This window comes from Callorhinus ursinus, unplaced genomic scaffold, assembly GCF_003265705.2.
Source record: "Callorhinus ursinus isolate GAN/ISIS: 27379988/994484 unplaced genomic scaffold, GSC_fseal_2.0 scaffold13, whole genome shotgun sequence".
In the NCBI taxonomy this organism is placed as follows: Eukaryota; Metazoa; Chordata; class Mammalia; order Carnivora; family Otariidae; genus Callorhinus; species Callorhinus ursinus.
The window spans coordinates 45605444-45623943 of record NW_027397075.1 but is presented as its reverse complement, the minus strand read 5'-3'; the positions used below and the strand labels follow the sequence as shown (position 1 = coordinate 45623943).

General features: G+C 45.0%; 1 protein-coding gene across 6 annotated transcripts in view; it reads right to left on the bottom strand.

Moving 5' to 3' along the window:
- The window catches only part of PTPN14 (protein tyrosine phosphatase non-receptor type 14), a 174984-nt gene that overhangs the window by 33747 nt on the left and 122737 nt on the right, over positions 1–18500 (bottom strand). For 5 of the 6 annotated variants that reach the window (XM_025877907.2, XM_073900174.1, XM_073900175.1 and 2 more), the window contains 6 exons: positions 14183–14253; positions 13217–13304; positions 9137–9225; positions 6104–6191; positions 5209–5291; positions 2520–2577 (listed from right to left, as the gene is read on the bottom strand). In XM_025877907.2, the coding sequence (XP_025733692.1) occupies positions 2520–2577; positions 5209–5291; positions 6104–6191; positions 9137–9225; positions 13217–13304; positions 14183–14253 (477 nt within the window). Of the gene's footprint in view, positions 1–2519; positions 2578–5208; positions 5292–6103; positions 6192–9136; positions 9226–13216; positions 13305–14182; positions 14254–18500 lie in introns of those variants that run through there. The other variant, XM_073900177.1, reaches the window with a different exon arrangement.

Sequence of the window (18500 nt, the reverse complement as noted above, 5' to 3'; positions counted from 1 at the left end):
TTAAAAACTTTAAGCTTGTAAACCACCAAACAGGATATCTTATATTTCTTTTTGATTATTTTAAAATTAGCCTTATAGAGATTGGTTTAAATGTTACTGCTCTAGGAAAGAAGTTGAGATCAAGCCAAAAAACGTGAAGCCAGCAGGGGTCACACTTTCTCAGAATCCCTCAGTAAAAGAGCACTCTCCAGAATTTGAAGCTGGGTAAGTAACTCATCTACCATTTCCTCTGCCACAAATAATGCTTAAGTATCAGAAGGGCAAATAAAGAAGGTGATGAAGACAAGGGATCCCAAATTAAAAAGAGTCAAGACAGAAGAAATAAAGAACTGAAATTAATCTAAGAAATTAGTTCATGGTAACAAAGAAAAGGGGCCGTATCGGTATCGGCTTTTCTAAATATTCCCAAATCTCCCTTTGGCTGGTGTTTGAATTACAATTTTAAAATATTTTTCCTCTTCATGGTAATACATAATTCAACTCAGTTTTTCCAGAGTGGGACAGCCAGTTTTGAGGCTTGAAACAAACAAACAAAACAAAAACAGCGGGGAGGGACTCAGAGGAGATAACAGGAACACACGGCAAGGCACAGTTAGCTCGCTGCCTTCTCTCACTTATTTAAAAAAAAAAAAAAAAAATCCAATAAGTGACTGTTTATGAACTGGCATAGTGTACAGCAAAACACAAAATAGTGAATCCTCCAAATACCATTTCAGGATATTATTTATTCCATATTTTATATATATATATATTACATATATATAATGCATATTATTCTCTTTCTTTCCAGACCTGCTAATACAGAAACAAGTGAGATGCCAAAACATAGGCAGCAGAAGGGCAAGGGAAAAAAAAAAAAAAAAGCAGTCCTGGTTATCAGAGCAAGGAAGCCAAAAAGAGACCACGTCACTCATCCACTCATCCCAGGGAACTCCTGGTGAAATGGTTTAAGCCTAAAGGGTGTAGGAAAGAGAGAAGCCTTGAATTTGGCTTCCTAAAGACTGTCTAAAGCCTCTTTATCTTCTCTAGATAAGATGAGATCCAATCACAAGACAGCATTACAATACTTTGTCCTCACGGTGTTTCACGGACTTAAGTGAAAAACTATCTCCCTAATGACATGTGGACTCTAAAGAAAAATAAAAATAATACTCACAAAGGAGAAACATAAAGAAGCCAGTGCCGTGAACAAATCTATTAATGCCACAAGGGAAAAGCCCAAAGTGACCCTCTAGATCTCCAAGGCGAGGGCTACTTGTGAGATACTGTGCATGATAGCAAGATTAATAATATTCATGTGGGGACTCAGGAATGTGATGACATAATGGTGCAACTCTAGAATTCTAGGAGTTCATTGTCTATGCATTTCCCAGTAAAAAAAAAAATCCTCAAAACTTTCCTTTTAAAAGACAAGTTAAAGATGTGCTATAGGGTATACATTATGTATGAGGAAAAATTCAATTTCATTCTCTTATCTCGAATGCTCACCTAAAAAATTTTAAAGGTCACAATGTTTATTTTGATTTTGTGTCAGACATCACAACCTAAGACATAAGAATTATGACTTAAAACAAGTAGATACTTTAAAGGAAGCCAACTCTCCTGGATCTTTCTACAATATTATCCTTAAGTCATCCTCAAAATAAAACACAGCCTAAGACAGAACATATATACTGAAATTGTGTTTCCTTACTCAGAAGGAGCTTTTTAAAAAAAACTAATGTTAGATAGAAAAGTAGATCAATTCAGTAGATCAATTTTGTTGACCTTAAAATTAGAAGATGTGTAATTAATTTTCTCTACCAAATACCCTACCTGAGACCATCAACAGTAAACTCATTCAATTGGGGTTCATTTAAAAAGCATTTTCTTTCTGTTTCCTTTTCTTTCTTTTTTTTTTTTTTAAGAGAGGGAAAGGGGGAGAGGGAGAGAAAGAATCTTAAGCAGGTTCCACACCCAGCACAGAACCCGATGTGGGGCTCGATCTCACAACCGTGAGATCATGACCTGCGCTCAAATCAGGAGTTGGATGCTTAACCAACTAAGCCACCCAGGCTCCCCTAGAAAGCACTTTCTATCTAGTTTATTAAGATCTATCTATGGGCAGTGAATACTAAAGAATTCGTGGAGCTTGAAACTGAAGACATGTCTGTATGTAACAACCAGGAACAGTGAGTGATAAAACCAAAGATGAGCAAGTGGACAAAAACACACACAATAGGTTGCACACTGAAGAAACATGGTCTCATCGGCCCTGAGACTTACTCTTAAGGGGTGAACCTTGAGTCACATCTCAAGAAGTGATGGCCGTGGATGGGTACACGGATGTCCCACGTGATGGGACATGAATGGGACATGGATGTTCATCACACCTGCTTGGCAAACTGATGCTCTTCTGTTTTCTCATCAGATCTCACCTGGTCATGATGCCCTAGGCATGTCCCCTCTCAAATTAGCAACAAAAGGACACTCCATCCCCAACAGTCAGACCACTTGATTATTGAAGACTTTATACATACCAGAGAGGATCGGCTCCAGGTGGGTTGGCGTCTGATGGGGGGTGGAGAATTTGATTGTCTGTGTGAAAAGTTAAAAAATGAGAATGGTCATTATAAGACATAAGACAACCAAACAGACAAGAGAGGGTAAAAAAGACAAGATGGGTAAGTAGTTTACATAAAAATGTAAACATTTATTTCTGAATGATGAGGCTATGAAAAATTTTAATTTCCTTTTTTATTATTTTATTTTCAAAATGTTTGGAGCATATGACCCTTAGATAATAAGTTTTACAGAAGAATAAGGCTTATTTCCAAAGAAAGATTATGAGAGAAATAAGCAAGACTGAAAAATATCACTATTATTACATGGATTTTTAAAAATTGTATTCTTTGTATCTTTGTGAATGTCTAAAATCTTTCATCATGAAAAACAGCAAGTAGAAAAAATATTTTTTAAAATGCTGCCAGTCAAATGAAATCCAAAATAGATTAAATATGTTTGAGTAAGATCATATAACGGTCTTTTTGAATTAAGACAACACCAACTACAAATATTTATCTAATCAGATCCTTTCCAGACTGAGAATGAACGTGAATTTTTTTTTTTTTTAAATGTAGAGATAAAAATGTGTGGGGACTAAGAGTATTATCAAATTCTGGGGCACTGAAATCAAAAGTGCCTTTGAGAAACGGGTCCCAAATTCCAGAGCAACACTTTCTCTAGTCCTCAGTGAAATCATAAAAAGACAAAAACAGAAACAAAAAGGACATGTAGAGTTTTCCATAAAGCTATAATTCTTCAATTTAAAGCACTCTCCTTAGTCTGATAGTTCATCTTTCCTACTCTTTTACATCTTTTCTTTTATGAAGTGATGGAAACAGTATAGTAATGTTGGATGTTTTTTAACAACTGGCCAAATACAATAAGACCTAGATTATGGATTTTATAATGTTATTATAAGACCTGCAATTTTTCTTCTCAAGTCAAGAAATATGGGAAGCACCCCCTGGAGCTATATGGGAAGAAAACAAGCAGCAGCTCTGTGAGCAAAAAAATAAAAATAAAAATAAAAATCAATGACAGTCTTTTAGAGGTCAGGATGCGGACCTCTAGAGGAGGATGCTGTTAAGATGATGTTAGATTCCATAAAACTCCACGGGGTTATCCTAGGCCTTAATGCAGCCTGCACTGAGATTCTGAATTTATTGTGTATATGGGGTATGTGTGTATAAATATTAGAGAGTTCTGGTTCTTATCAGATAAGAGGTTAGGAACCTCTCACACTGGTTAGGAACAGAAGAACAGTTATCACAGGAGTAGAAAAGAAAACACAATTTCCTTTAGTTTTCACTCTCACATAGGCTGTTCACTAATATTAGAAGACCACAAGATAAAAATACCCAGAAAATTTCATGATAAATCCACTTGCTGAGAAATGGTCAAACAAGACCACAGTAAAATTCACTTCTCAGAAGTTTTAATTCCCCCTCCAGAAGTCAACCACGGATTTCCCGTTCACGTCCAAGACACCCCCACAAATGCAAGGCAACAGCAGAGCAGACCCGCACGCACAGAAGTGATCTGTAAGGGAACCTGTTCAAAAGAAGGGCACGTGCGCACGCGTGTGTGCGTGTGCGCATGCGCGCACGGCCATCGTTACAGCTGTTTGATTTGCCATTCCCCGGTCACTGCCCCTCTGAATTTACATTTGCAAACTTTGCTGGCAGCCCTGCTACTGTGGCCTCGCCTTTCAGACTCCAACAGTGACCAGTTGCAATGACTGGCTTGAAAGAGCCTCCATCGTGTAGAGAAGAAAGTCTGTCAGGACGTGAGGCTCCCGTTCTAAAGCGGCCGCTGTTTTCAGCAGGAACAGCTCTGGGACAATGCTCTCACGCTCTTGGATGTGTCCACTGGGGGAACGGAAAAGCAGTTCCTCTCTTGCATTTATATCCCCGAATTCTTTGAAACACAATTAAGCACCTTGGGCGCGCCAACTGCCGAATGTTCTCTGCTGAGGACCGTCTTTTGAAGGCAACCAAAATAAAGGCAATGATAGCGTGAGGCCCAGCGACGCCACATCCAAGGTCAGGTCACATTTAAGTTCCCGTATCAGACTCCCTTTATCATCTTTATTTCCAAATTAGATTTAAAAAACACACATGGACTCATGACATCTATTAGTGTCTTCCAAGGCTTCCTGTAATTACCCTGGCCTCTCATTTACAGGCAGATGACATGACCCAGAGGCACACGCAGGGTTAGCCAACTGTGTAAGAGAAACAGGGCTGAGGATGACAGAGGCTTCTTTTCTTTCAAGTTGGCTTGCCACTCTGTTACACACTTCTGAACCTACTCTGCATCTGACACGAAGGGGCACCCTGGCAAATTGGGAATGGCTCGGCTCCTCCAAACTCCTAGCAGAGGACGGAAAGGCACTAATGTGGGCCAACCCATCCAGGTAGTCAAGCACTCACAGTCAATTTCTGAATTATTTTTCTCTCCAGGCATATGCACTATGCCAGACACTTCATCATTAAAGTTCTTTCACTCCTGCCTGCATTCAGCTTATTCCTTTAGCTTCCGCGAGGAAGAAGGGAAGAGGGCAAATGGAAAATGCAATCTAAGCGATCCACGACATCCCTAAAGCACACGAATTGAACGGGAGCAAGCCACCAGGTGAGGGGGGTGGACTACTTGGTTACTTACTCAGTGCAGATTTTGTTTTGTTTGTAAAACTTGTGCCGTGTAGCAAACAACCGAGAAATGTACTTGGCATTTTCAATATCGTCCTTGGAAAAGAAGAGAGAGGGAAAAAAAATAAACATCGGTTTGGTTGTAAATGCATTTCCCTAGGATTCTCCTGAACGGGGCCACATCCCTTCCTCCCATCAGGCCAAGCACAAAACAGCACCCTGAGCCGCAAATCCATGTGCCGAAACCCTAGGCGAGCGTGGCTAGGAAGCCCACCCAAGGATGCAGACAGTCCGTCAGTTAAAGAATCCTCTAGGCTCAAGGCACAGGGCTTACACTGATGAGCCAGCATGTCTTCACACAGTTTCCAAACCAACTGCTTTAAAAAGAAAGAAATGAATGAAGACAGAGCCTGTAATGAACACTGAGCACCACTGAAATGGCAGTGAGGTGCATGAACAGCCCTGGCCCTCAAGGGGGCGCTCAACAGAAGGGCAAGCACTCCCTTTACTTCGGGCCAGGCTTGGGCTGTGGTGGGGAAGGAAATCCAGGTCAGCCAGCTAAAGAAAATGCCAGGCATTATCATCGAGGGGTTACTGAATGCGGGCTGTAACTTGAGCGCTGAGGAACGTGGCATGCCAGACATGTGATCCACCACAAACACAGCAGGTGGAGGAACCCAAATCCCAGAGTCCAAACTCAGCTTGGAAACCTGGTGTTTTGAACAGGAAATTACCACCACTACCCGGAAATGAGTAATGATAGCACTGGGCGAGGGCTGGGCAGTTAACAGTTCAAGAGAATACTTACTCTCTCACAATATGGACAGCACGGAAAGGATATTGTGAGGTGAGAAATCAAACAGCCACCTGCCTGTGGGACCCTGCCCCTGTCCTTCCATTTTGCTTACCGTGTGAAAGAGGGCAGTCTCTTCTTTGTTGATGAGCTCCACCAGAATAGTAGACTTGTTGTGAGCGATATTCCCGATATCATTCCACCTGGTCAAAAGGTAGGCAACTGGGTTTGCCAACAATGTCCCATGCAGTTATGAATCAGCGTAGGAGGGTCATCTGCTACTGGTGAGTCTCATTCGACAAATTATGATTTAACTATAGTTTTGAAAGCTAAATAGTCCTTCTCTCCAAGCAAAAAAGTAAAACACAACACACGTCAACTTAAATACCTAAAAATTCTGTAAAACCCACATCTAGATACTGCTGTTCATAAGGTACTATTTCCTTTAGGATTAGCAATGAGGAAAACATTCAAGGATCCTCTGCCTTGCTTTTCACATTTCCAAACTGCAAAGCATTTCCCATGATCCCTGCTTTTAATGATGGAGGAGCATATTATTTTAATGTGTTTCCAGGAATCTAGGCCAAAGAAGCCACACAGTTTGTGTTGCAGTGTATGCTATGGATGGATGATGCCACCAAGAGAAAGTGCCCAAGGAATGTTTAATGTGCCTACATTTTTGTGATTGAACACACACACACACACACACACACACACACACACACACACACACATTTGCTTCCCTTTCCTCATGAAGACCTTAGCTAAAATGAGACACAGGAAATAACTACCAGACAAGGGAAGGTAAGCTACTATTTCCCATCCTACTTGGAGCCAGTCTTTAACCATCTCTTACTACTGCCCACCTTCACTCTGTGCCCCAGTCTATCATTCCCTGCCCACTGCCTCTTCATGCCAACATTATACTTCCCTATCCTCCTCCTTTAAGACTCAGCTCAGAAGTCGCCTTCTCTCTCTTCCTCAACCCCAACCACCCACATGGCAGGAAAGAATCTGGTGTAGTCCTCTCTGGGGCCCCGCATAGTATGACAATTGTTTACTTCTGTGACTAGATCCCTAACTGAGGCAGAGGAGAACACAGGCCCCGTGCCTAGAGATTCTGCTTTCTTCGTCTCTGTCCTCCACGCACTGAGCCAAGTACCTGGCATGCGGCAGGCAATGTTTGCTGAAAGAATTGAGAGTCATAACTTTGCCTCCCATCTGTAGAGAGTATGGTTTCTTTGTGAACTCTCTAAGGTAGACAAGGCAGCTATTTTTGTTCCTACTTTAGAGAGGAGACGATTTCAGCACAAATGAGAACAGGACTTTAGCCATGTTCACTCTGCACACTGGGGATGCAGGAGTTCTATACTTGGGGCTTCCAGGCTTTCCTCCAGTCATCCTTCCATTACTCCAATACCAACTGTGTTCACAGACATCTGCTGGGGCCATACTCTCTACAGGCGCTCAGCACAGCTGTCTGCTGACTTATAATTCCGTGAGATTACATCTACACGGACCCATAGCCACATATTCCTCACTGAAGGTCTCTAGAGATAAGAGATATTTGGTTTCCTCAGGCTCCATTCCTTCAAATCAACTGCCAAAACTCTGAATCCAGTCCTCACTCCACAACGCGACTCCACCTAGGGACATTCTTACCATGATAGTATGGCAGAAGTAAATTCCCATCCTGTAGGAGTTTCAAGATAAGTGCTGAAGAGGTCTGGAAGCCGTTCCTAAGGAACTGAACCAAACCATGAGTGGCTAATCATCAGCAGTTTCAAATGGCTATTTTCTTCTATTTAACCTCCATAGCTGGAACACAAGAGTCATCTACTTTTCTAACCTCAAGGAGAAAATGAAGCATTGATTTAGCTACGGGGAACTGTGTGGGACAAAATGCCTGGACAGCTTTAAGTGGGCATAAAAAGGTATAGTTACAACTCTGCACAATTTATGTGTTTTATTTGATTACTTGATAATTTGTTGTAGGTATATGGAGTTGAAGGAGTATGTCCAAAAGTAAAAAAGTTTATTCTGCAGCCACAAATATCTCTCTCCCCACTCCTTTAATAATGTCTCCATTCAAAGAGTAAGAGAAAAATCAGTGGACAAAAATAATGGCAGGGTGGAGACCTAGCAGGGAAAAGAGCCAATTAGGAAGCTTTTGGTGGGGAAACATTCGCAAAATGACCTGCATCAACCGCTGATCCAGATAGTACACAGCTGGGCAAGATCTGCTTCCAGAAGGTGGACTTGGCTTTGGCTCTAAGAACTGTCTTTGATTATCTGCACAAGGTGCAAAGCTCTGCCTATCAGATGCACATGCAGGAAAGCTGTTCTTCTAATAAAGAGTCGGCCATACTGCCCTTGTAAATGAAAGCAAGCATGCAGTTTTTGAGATCGTGCACACCATGGTGACAACTGTGGGCACCAACGCAAGCAAGCTCATGGACATGTAATGGAAGAGACACTCTGCCAAATCCCCATACTTGTTCTCTCTCATGTTCAGTGGAGAAGAGGATTTAAAATGCAAAATAATGACAATCACCCAATTATCCCTTCCCCTAAATAAATGAATGAACGAAAAAAATAAAATGCAAAATGATATAAAAGTACCAGCCCTTTAATTTGTGATAACAAATTCACTGCTTTTAAAATGCATTTTCACAAATATAAAATGTCATATATTTAATACAGAAATTAGTCCACACTCCTCTAGCATGTGCGGTTAGGCAGAGGGTGATGGAAAATGGGAAGAAGCCAGTCTGGATTTAATGGCTGGTCATGGATAACATGGGCAAAGGCAACCAGCGGGACTGACTGGACAACCCGCTTCCAAAGCAGACTCACAGAGTTTAGCGCCACTCTTCTGGCTCAGCAGGGTTCAGTAGCACCTTTCCTGCAGTCAAGTGGGGAAAAAAAACCTCCTCTATCCCTCACCCCCAAAACAGGCCTCCAGGAAAAATGAGATGCATTTCTCCCTAACTGCTCAAATCTCACAGAGGGCTGATCTTATCTAAGTTGAGAAAAGCTCAACTCTGACCCACAGTCTGGCTCTTAACTCATTGGGATCACTGTCATCCTCAGTGGGCTTTTCTAGAGTCCCTCAGGGGAAAAAGGAAAAAGAGACGAGTAAGACTACCTGTATATTACTGCTTGTCTTCCAATTCTGTTTCTCACGAATATCCCCATAAAGAAAATGCCCAGGTGCACACTGTTTCCATGATTGTCCTGCATAAGATCAACAGAAGAGCGATGTGACCAGATGACCAGCCAGACCGGCAGAGCCAAGCACCCGGGCTACAGCCTACCCGGGGGTGGGGGCGGGGGGTACACACCCCGTTTCCCGCCCATGGACGAATGAACCACAGACAGCATCAGGGCAATGGGCAACTCGGCCCTGAAGGGACAGACCCCGCTGCACACCCCAGCAGACCATATACATAGATACATATTGTTTTCTTTTATCCCAATTTCACATTTCGTGTCCCAGAGAGAATTTTAGGATTTTCTCGGATTTGTTATGGTTTTCTCTTTCATGGACATCAATGAATATCTTTTTCATTCTGGTTTTTTTAAATCAAAATTGTACATGTCCATAGTTTATGTATGCATGTCATAAGCGTGTGATTATATGTGCCCACAGTTTGCAGGACTGAGTGCATCCTTTGGAGCCTGTTTAAAAGAAGCCAACAGCAGACCTGGCCCCACCATTTCCTCTCCCCAGAGGCACCGACTTCCACTACTTAATGCCCTCGTGAGTGTCTATTTGCATCCGCTGTGTTTGGTCTTTTGATTTACAACCTCACGGTCCTCAGTCCTGGGATCCTTTCTCAAACTGCCTCTGTTCACTTCTTCTGGAACTCCCATTATTCAGATGTTGGACATCCTGGGCTGGCCTTCTAATCTTATCTCCCACCTCCCACATTACTCCATACCTTCATCTTTTGGTGAGATTTTCTTAAATTTTTCTTGTAACCTATTACTTTTTCTATTTTTGATATATTTTTAATTTCTGAGAGTTTTATCTTTTTTCTTCTTTCTTCTCTGAATGTTCTTTTTTTGTAAAGATTTTATTTATTTGACAGAGAGCGAGCAAGGGAGCACAAGCAGGAGGGGGAGGGGCAGAGGGAAAGGGAGAAGCAGGCTCCCCGCGGAGCAGGGAGCCCAATGCAGGGCTTGATCTCAGGCCCCTGCGATCATGACCTAAGCTAAAGGCAGATGCTTAACCGGGTGAGCCACCCAGGCACCCCTGAGTGTTTCTTTTTAAAAGCAATCTATTCCTTTAAGGAGGTAATATATTTTGATCTTGGAGACTCCGAGGACAGTATTTCAGGCAGGGGGTTCTTCACCCTATAGAGTCTCTGCATCTTCCAGGCTGCTTCACTCCCTTTGCATTGGCCTCTGTCATTCCCGGGAGGGCAGCCTGCAGGGTGATGCTTGGCCCTCTATTCACGTTCCAGTCTGGGATGCTAAGCACCGGCTGGGAGCTTCATGAGCACAGGATGGGCATGAGCACAGCAGAGCTTGGGGGCAGTCTGCTGGGCCCTGTGCTGAGGAAGTCCAGATGACTCATCTTCAGTCTGGTCTCCTGGTCCAGTCAGGTACTTCCAACCTCCTGCCTAGGAGAGCATAACCTGCTGCCAGTGTGCCTGAGAGTGGAGCGGGGACAAGGCTCACCATCCAGGGAGTTAATTGTCCCTCAGCCCCCTGCTTTTACTGGGGACATCCTCTTTGTGGAGTGAGCAGAGGGGCACGCACAACTGGGCACAAGATGGAAAAGAAGGATCTCTATATTCCTCGAAACACCTGATCCCATGAAGACACAATGACGACAGTGTCCCTTTGCAGGGACCTCTTCTCAACCCACCCAGCAAAGCACACATTAGGACAGGGCTCGTCGAATAGGGACACACAGAGGGCCAGACCACTGCTGGAGGCAAAGCATAGAGAGGGTCAGGAGAGGAAGCCATGGGAAGGAAAAGAAGTGCTTTGGAAATCAGGAGAAGTTACAAGGTAAATCATACTGTAGAAAAACATATGTGGGGAAAGAAGCCAGGCGAAGCCAGGACATGGGAAGGGGAGAGAAAATTCTGTGGAAATCCTTCCCGGGGCACTTTGCCGTTAGATGGATGGGTGCAGCAGTCTGCTGGTGATGGGGCTGCAGGAGGAGCAGTTCCCCAGGGCTGGGCAATGGCAAAAACACAGGACGGATGCCCGGGCACTGCATCGGTCAGAACTTAAAGGCTCAGTGTCCAACTCAGCTAAGGATGGAGGCTCCAGATACCAGCAGCCTCTCTGTGTCCATGCGCTCTCACAACACGGGAGTGACTGGGGGGGGGGGGGGGGGGCAGGCCTGTCAGGGAGTGGACTGGTCCTCCTCCCACCTTGAAAAAATTTGAAGAACCACTCATGGAAAAGCCCACACTACGTGGAAATGTTCTTCCCTACAACGTAGCCACAACAAGCTCGTTTGCTTTACTTGGTCAACAAGGACCGGTACTAACCCAAAGGGACTCCATCACTCCTCAGTCTGCCCCTGAACCCTCTCCTGTCTGTGTTAGCACGGATCTCAGAGCTGACCACAGCACTGCCCCAGCTGGTACTGCTGCCCCTCCCATCTTCCTCGGGTCTCTGGGAATCACGTGGTCTGGAGGTGGTCACCTGAGTCACGAACAGATATGTGGGCAAAAAGATGCCACCCAGCTAAGTCACACTCCCTGGCCGTGAGTCAGCTGTGCCTGTCCACCCACTCAGACCAAGGTACTGTATCCCCCTTGTGCTCTTTCCACTAAAGAACATACCAGAAAGTGCATCAGAGACAAGCACAGTGGATTTCGACACTATTTCCACTGCCCCAATTTCCCACAGCCCAGAACTCCTAAAAACAGCAGAAGTAAATGAGCAGGACAACTAAACCCCCAACTTCCTGGGACAGAGAAGTGGGTTTTCTGGAAGGGAAGAAAAGTTTACCCTGATTTTTCAATGACCCAAAATATCATGACTATGTATGGGCTGCTGAACTGTAAGTGGGATGCAGATGGCTTCATAAGGCATTACTGCAAGGAAAATGGATTACAGCCCTACGAAGGGCAGCCATTAGAGAAGCAAAAGAAAATTAAACAAATTTTAAAAAGAGCCATTTAGCCCTTTCGGCAAGCTTCGGTCACCCTGCTCGTTCTACTTGATGCACATGGGCAGTTCTCATCAAGGCAAATTGCAAACATGCAGCCGAGGGGGAACGGAACACTTATAAAACAGCCAGCAGAGCCACTTCAGAGTGAAATGTTTGTGCTAAAATTGCTCCATCTCCCAGATCGCGGAAATGTGCCAGTTGCTCTAGGTTTCCGAGCAAACTCTGTCTTTTGTAAAGTTGGTCAGGAGAGAGAAGAAAATGAGTTTGAATTATGGGCTCAGCTCTATAAATGACCATGCACCATGACCCCCGCCCCCAACCACACCCACTTCAGGAGGTGGATCTGTTGCAAAAGATGTGCTGTGCTGTAACAGTTTCCTAGGCGCAGTTTCCAGAAAACTCCAAAGGGGCTGGAAATCCGCAATGCAGGCTCTATGGAGCTCAAGAAATAGCGTGATTGCATACAGGAAATGTTTCACGCTGCCTCACAAGCAATTATCCTCGTATCAGCTCAAAGGAGAGAAAAGAGAATAAGCAGGTAAAACCGGTGGTCAGGGTCTTTATATTAATGCACACATGACATTAGCTGCTTGTCTTATTGCAAAACTTCAGGTGACTGGATACCTTCGCGGTGCTGGATGGGCTGGTATTTGGGACTCACTCAGATGGTTGTCTTACCAACAAGATACTCTGCTCGAGACCATGGAAAACTTTCAAAATCTCTCAGTTAAGAAAAAGGGTTTGTGGGACGCCTGGGTGTCTCAGTTGGTTGAGCGTCTGCCTTCGGCTCAGGTCATGATCCCAGGGTCCTGGGATCGAGTCCCACATCAGGCTCCTTGCTCAGCAGGGAGTTGGCTTCTCCCTCTGCCTGCCACTCCCCCTGCTTGTGCTCTCTCTGACAAATAAATAAATAAAATCTTAAAAAAAAAGAAAAACTGTTGGCTTCCTAAAGTAAACTGGACTTGCCAACTAATGCCACATAGCGATAAGAAAGCCAGGTCGTTCGGGCCTGCTGCCTATCATCACTGGCTTTCTGATTGCCTGAGCCATTGTGAGAAAGCTGAAGAACGGGCCAGGGTCTGCTACCTTCACAGAGAAGATCTCCTGTCCAAATCCATCCAAACGTTCCACTTCGTTGATGTACATGAGCTCAGCTTCTGCTGGCAGGATTCCACTAAAATCACAACAGCATCAAAGAAGGAAATGGTTAAGGGCAACGAAGGTAGTGGAAGGTCCTACCCTCCTGATGGCAAATTCCAGAGCTGTGGTTTACCTCTGGTTCTGGGAAGAGCAATCATCACCCAATTGTGAGGACATGGTGCATTACTAAGTAATTCATTAACATATTCCCCACTGGCCTTTACTCAATGGGGAATAATCAGAGGAAGGTAAAGTGTTTAATTAAGAGCCACAGCCCTATAAACACTAATTATTCCAGACATCCCCGTGAATAATGCTGCCTGCTTTAAAAAAAAAAAAAAGTTATTTTTCTCCCACCTGGGGAAAAAAAATCTCCACTGTTAAGAGGAAAAAAAAGAGGGGGTAAAGGAAAAAGTTTATGAGGATGCTATTTTGGGAGCTAAGTGGCCAAGATGAGAGAGCCTGGGACCACTGCATAGGTCCTCTGAGGTCTGAAGGAAGGTTGTTTGTTCTCCACTGGTCCCAGAACTCTGCACAGCCCTGACAGCAAGCTCTCAATGCCTCCCTGAGTCTTGATCCTCTCCCTCTTGACCTTGACTTTACCACCCAAAGTCCCTCTTCAGTCTGCACGCTCAGCTCAAGCGGCCCCAGGCTCCCCTGCTCTGGCAACAAAGCTTTAAAAGGAAGGTCTGAGAGACGAATTCTCCACGTCTGCATGGGCTTGCTGGTGGTAAAGCAGAAAAGGAAAAAAGGAAGGGAGAGGAAATAAAAAGAGAAGAGCACAAAGGGGCGGGCGGGCAAGCAGCAGAGTTTTCAGATCCACCCTCGGGCTAGAAGACACACAGGCGGTTGACTCAGCCAGGGGCTGGGGCTGGGGCTGGGGCTGGGAGCCAGCATCTAGTCCGGCCTTACCTGTGCGCTTTGTGTTCCTGGGCCACCTTCTGTGTCAGCTCCTCCAGAATGGCCTCTTCCAGGGCCAAATCCTATCCACACAAAAGCAGTTAGGGCCATTTACTGTTTTGCTTGTAAACCTTAAGAGCTCTCTTTTCCAGAAGACGTTCCTGAGGAGCCTCCATTCATCAATCTCCCCCATACTCCTTCAAATCAAAGGCTGTCCATTGTAGGACTGAGGGTCCACTGTTACTTCCATAACACGGCACTCCACGATAACTTAGGCTCTCGGCTTATAACTATTTATAAGCTTATAACTATTTCAAGGCATAGTTTCGGTCGCTGCCTACATTCTGCAGGATCTGGGAATAGCACTTTTTTCATTCACTTTCCCCATCTGCCTCTCAGATTTACTTTTAATTGAAATTGCTTGTACTTACGTGGCTTTTTTTTTTAAGATTTATTCTATTTGAGAGAGAGGGAGGGAGGGAGAGAGCACGAGCTGGGGGAGGGGCAGAGGGAGAGAGAGAATCTCAAGCAGACTGCCCGCTGAGCATGGGGCTCGATCCCAGGACCCCGAGATCATGACCTGAACTGAAATCAAGAGTCAGACTCTCAGTCAACTAAGCCACCCAGGCACCCCGTACTTCATGTTTTTAACAATCAGGGTACAGGCAAATGAACTTCCAGCCCATTATCCTTTCAAAAGCTGAGCCTAGAAAGGGACTGTGCCTGGCCTTTTTTGTCCACCACCATAATATGAACTAATTCAGAGCTACCTGAAGGCAGAGAAGGCTCATTCAGATGTTACTTGACATGGCCTTGGGAGCATAAGAGTCCATGCTGGCTAAAACTAGGGAGTTCTATAAAGTCACAGTGTGTAGCTGACCAGCTGGTGTCTCAACCACCTGACTCCCAGGCCCCTGGGACCACTGGTGTGCTGGCTCCCAAGGGATGAGAGCCAACCGCACACACTTCTTCCCAACACCCCTTCCATGACAGTGGGAGTGTATCAGAGATTGTTAAATATTTGTGACAAATGCTGACAGCACTGTCTGGGATGGAGAAATGATCTGAAAGAATAAATCCAAGACATGGAGGCCAGAGCAACCAGCTCCTGAGAGCCTGACAGACCTGGTGATTCTAGAGCTCCTTACATCTCTGGTAAGCCTGGGGAGGCTCAAGCCAAGGGCCAGCTGCCTCAGACCCTCCCAGCTTTCACGCCTCCTGCCCCAGGCTGCTAAGCACTGAGGAGAACATAGACATGCACCATTTCCCTCTGAGCTCCAGAGGGGGTGTCAGAAGGGGCTCTGAGATATGTGTCCCCGTGAGGCCCTCTGAGGCTCATCGTAGACATTGGGGGTGGGGGGCTGGGGGCTGAAGTTGGGCAGAAAACATCCCAAATGCTGCACTACCTTGATTCTAAAATACCACTTATATAGAGATGACTTCCAATTTAACAATTTTCCATGGATGAAACACTACCCCCAAAAAGTACCTACCTCAAAGCTGCAAGAGACATCCCATCTCAAAATCATGAAAACATGAAAAATCAGTATCCTTTATTTTTTTATTTTTAAAGATTTTGTTTATTTATTTGAGAGAGAGAGAATGAGAGACAGAGAGCACGAGAGGGAAGAGGGTCAGAGGGAGAAGCAGACCCCCTGCTGAGCAGGGAGCCCGATGTGGGACTCGATCCCGGGACTCCAGGATCATGACCTGAGCCGAAGGCAATCGCTTAACCAACTGAGCCACCCAGGCGCCCCCAAAATCACTATCTTTTAAAGCTGGAAAATGATGGTGTGACTACACGCTGGAAATTCTATAGCCCTGCAGATGGTCATGAGAAACCTCAGGGAAGGTGGAGGGAATTCCTGGCAGCTCTTATTTTTCATGCATTAACTGATTAATTTGCTGCTTCCTGTTTAGCCATCCACTGAAATGACTCAAGTCCATGGTAAGAAATAAGCTCAGTTCTACGTTGTGGAACAACAAAGATACTGCATGGCTTAGAAATGGAGTTACGTGCGTGCATCCAGCTACGGAGTGGTGGTAATAGCCTGCTACTAATTTTGAAAAGCTAATGAAAGGCATGTGGCCATAGAATAAAATAAAGACAGGGAAGTGAGGATCAAAAAGTGCTCCATTAAACCTCAGGTTCCTACTTTTAAAGAAGAAAAAGTCCAAAGGTGCCCCTCTGCTATTGTACTCAATTCTGCGTCTGGGGCCTCCCTGAGGTATGTGTCCCTGCCGCAGAGAATGCGCGAGCGGCCCCGCGTGAATGAAGACTGGCAGAGTGCATGTCTGTACACAACTGCACACCTGTGGAGTGCCCTGTGTACTTAACTTTGTTCTTTTCTCTGCTGCAGAAATGCCATTTGACAAATTCGGGTGCTTTATAAGATCAAACAAGGCCATTCATCCCATCTTCCCTCCCCCACCAAAGGAATGCATTCTTCTCTTTGAAAGCTCTAGTGGAACCAAGCAGAAAGTTTACAACCTTCCATGGCTCCCCACTGCCTGCTCAATTAGGTCAACACCTGGGCCTGGCATTCAGACCATTCTTCAGGGTGACCCAGCCTTCCCTTCCAGACCTCCTCTCTCAACGGTTCAAGGCTTCAGGCAAACTCCTCTTGCTAACAGAATGTGTGTACATCTCCTGACACACTCATGCCGACCCTTCTTGGAAGAATGCCCCCCACCCCCCGGGGCCCACCACATGGAGTGAAATGTCACCCCGTCCTTCAGGTCCCATCCCAGCTCCTGTTCCCTTGATAGGGCTTCCCTATTCCCCCAAGCTGGACGGAAGCCTATGCACTTCCGCTCTGGGTGTGGCTCCTACAGCCCTCATCGCAGGGCGCCTATGGCCTCTGCTACACAGTTATCCGGATGCTCATCCCACCCTGTACCCTTGTCACCCTCCCTCTACTACATTATAGGCACCTCAGGGCAGCAGCTCATCATCCACATCACTGCTGGGCCCACCCCAGGGCTCTTACACAATGCCAGCTTATATGCTCTCCATACACAGGAAGTGATCCAGAAACGATCACTGAACTGAACTCCATAAGCAACATGTAAGTTTCACACGATCAAACTGGAGTTTCCAATCATGCAGAGCTGGTTATTGATCATTTGTACCTTCTGCCTGTCCTCTGCTTACATTTCAAAACGCACGTCGTACTGTTGCCTGAAAAGCACGGTTTTGGGCATCCTTGGGCTTGCGTAACAGAGGAGACAGTCATGCTAATAATAAGATGATGATGATGGCAGGGACCAGGACAACTAATAAACACTTACTGAGAATTTACCATGTGCCCAGTTATGTCACATGCACCCTCTCCTTTCGCCCCCACAACTGGAGTAGGCTTGCTATCCCCATTTTTAGATGAAGAAATGGACACTTCGGTTAAATAATTAATTAAATTTTAAAATAAATGGAATTAAATAATGGTCCGAGTTCACAAAGCTGTTAAGTGGCACCACCAGGACATGGGCACAGAATGCTTGGCTCCTGGAGCCTGAACCACCTGACCACAGGCCCCAGTGTATCCAGGCTGTGACATGGGATGGAATGACACGACAGAAGCCTACGAACATTCATGGTTCAGATACACAAGCTGACATTAGTGCCATCCAACAGGACTTTCTGCAATGAGGGAAATGTTCTAGGTCTGAGCTCTCCAGTACAGTAGCCACTAGCCACACGTGACTACTGAGCATTTTTTAAATGTAGCTAATGCAACTGAGGAACTGAATTTTTAATTTTAACTTTAATTAACTTAAATTTGAATATAAATAGCCACCTGTCAATGTAAGTAGCTACTGTCCCGAAGAGGGAAGCTGTATTTTTATTTTTTAAGACTTATTTGAGAGAGAGAGCAAGAAAGTGGGGAGATGGGCAAAGGGAGAGGGGGACACTCCTCAAGCAGACTCCCTGCTGAGTGGGGCTTGATTCTAAGACTCCAAGATCATGACCTGAACCGAAAGCAAGAGTTGGCCGCCCAACCGACTGAGCCACCCAGGCACCCCCTGAAGAGGAAAGTTTTACATCCAAGAATAACACATCCACATTTGTCTGTCCATAGTGAGATTTAACTAGGTCTATGCTGTTCAAGCATCTGATTTGCTCAGAGCCGGGAGGAGACAGTCTTATTCTGAAAAAGGTATGACATACAAAATAACTCCTTCCAGGCTTCACAGATAGCACTTGGACCTGTCAAAGCATTTTAACATCTACAAACCCATAAAAACTGTAAGTGGCACCCAAGCCTGGACTCTGTCTAAAGGCTATGTGATTAAGACCTTTAAGGAGAGAAGGGGCGGGGGGAAAAGTGGA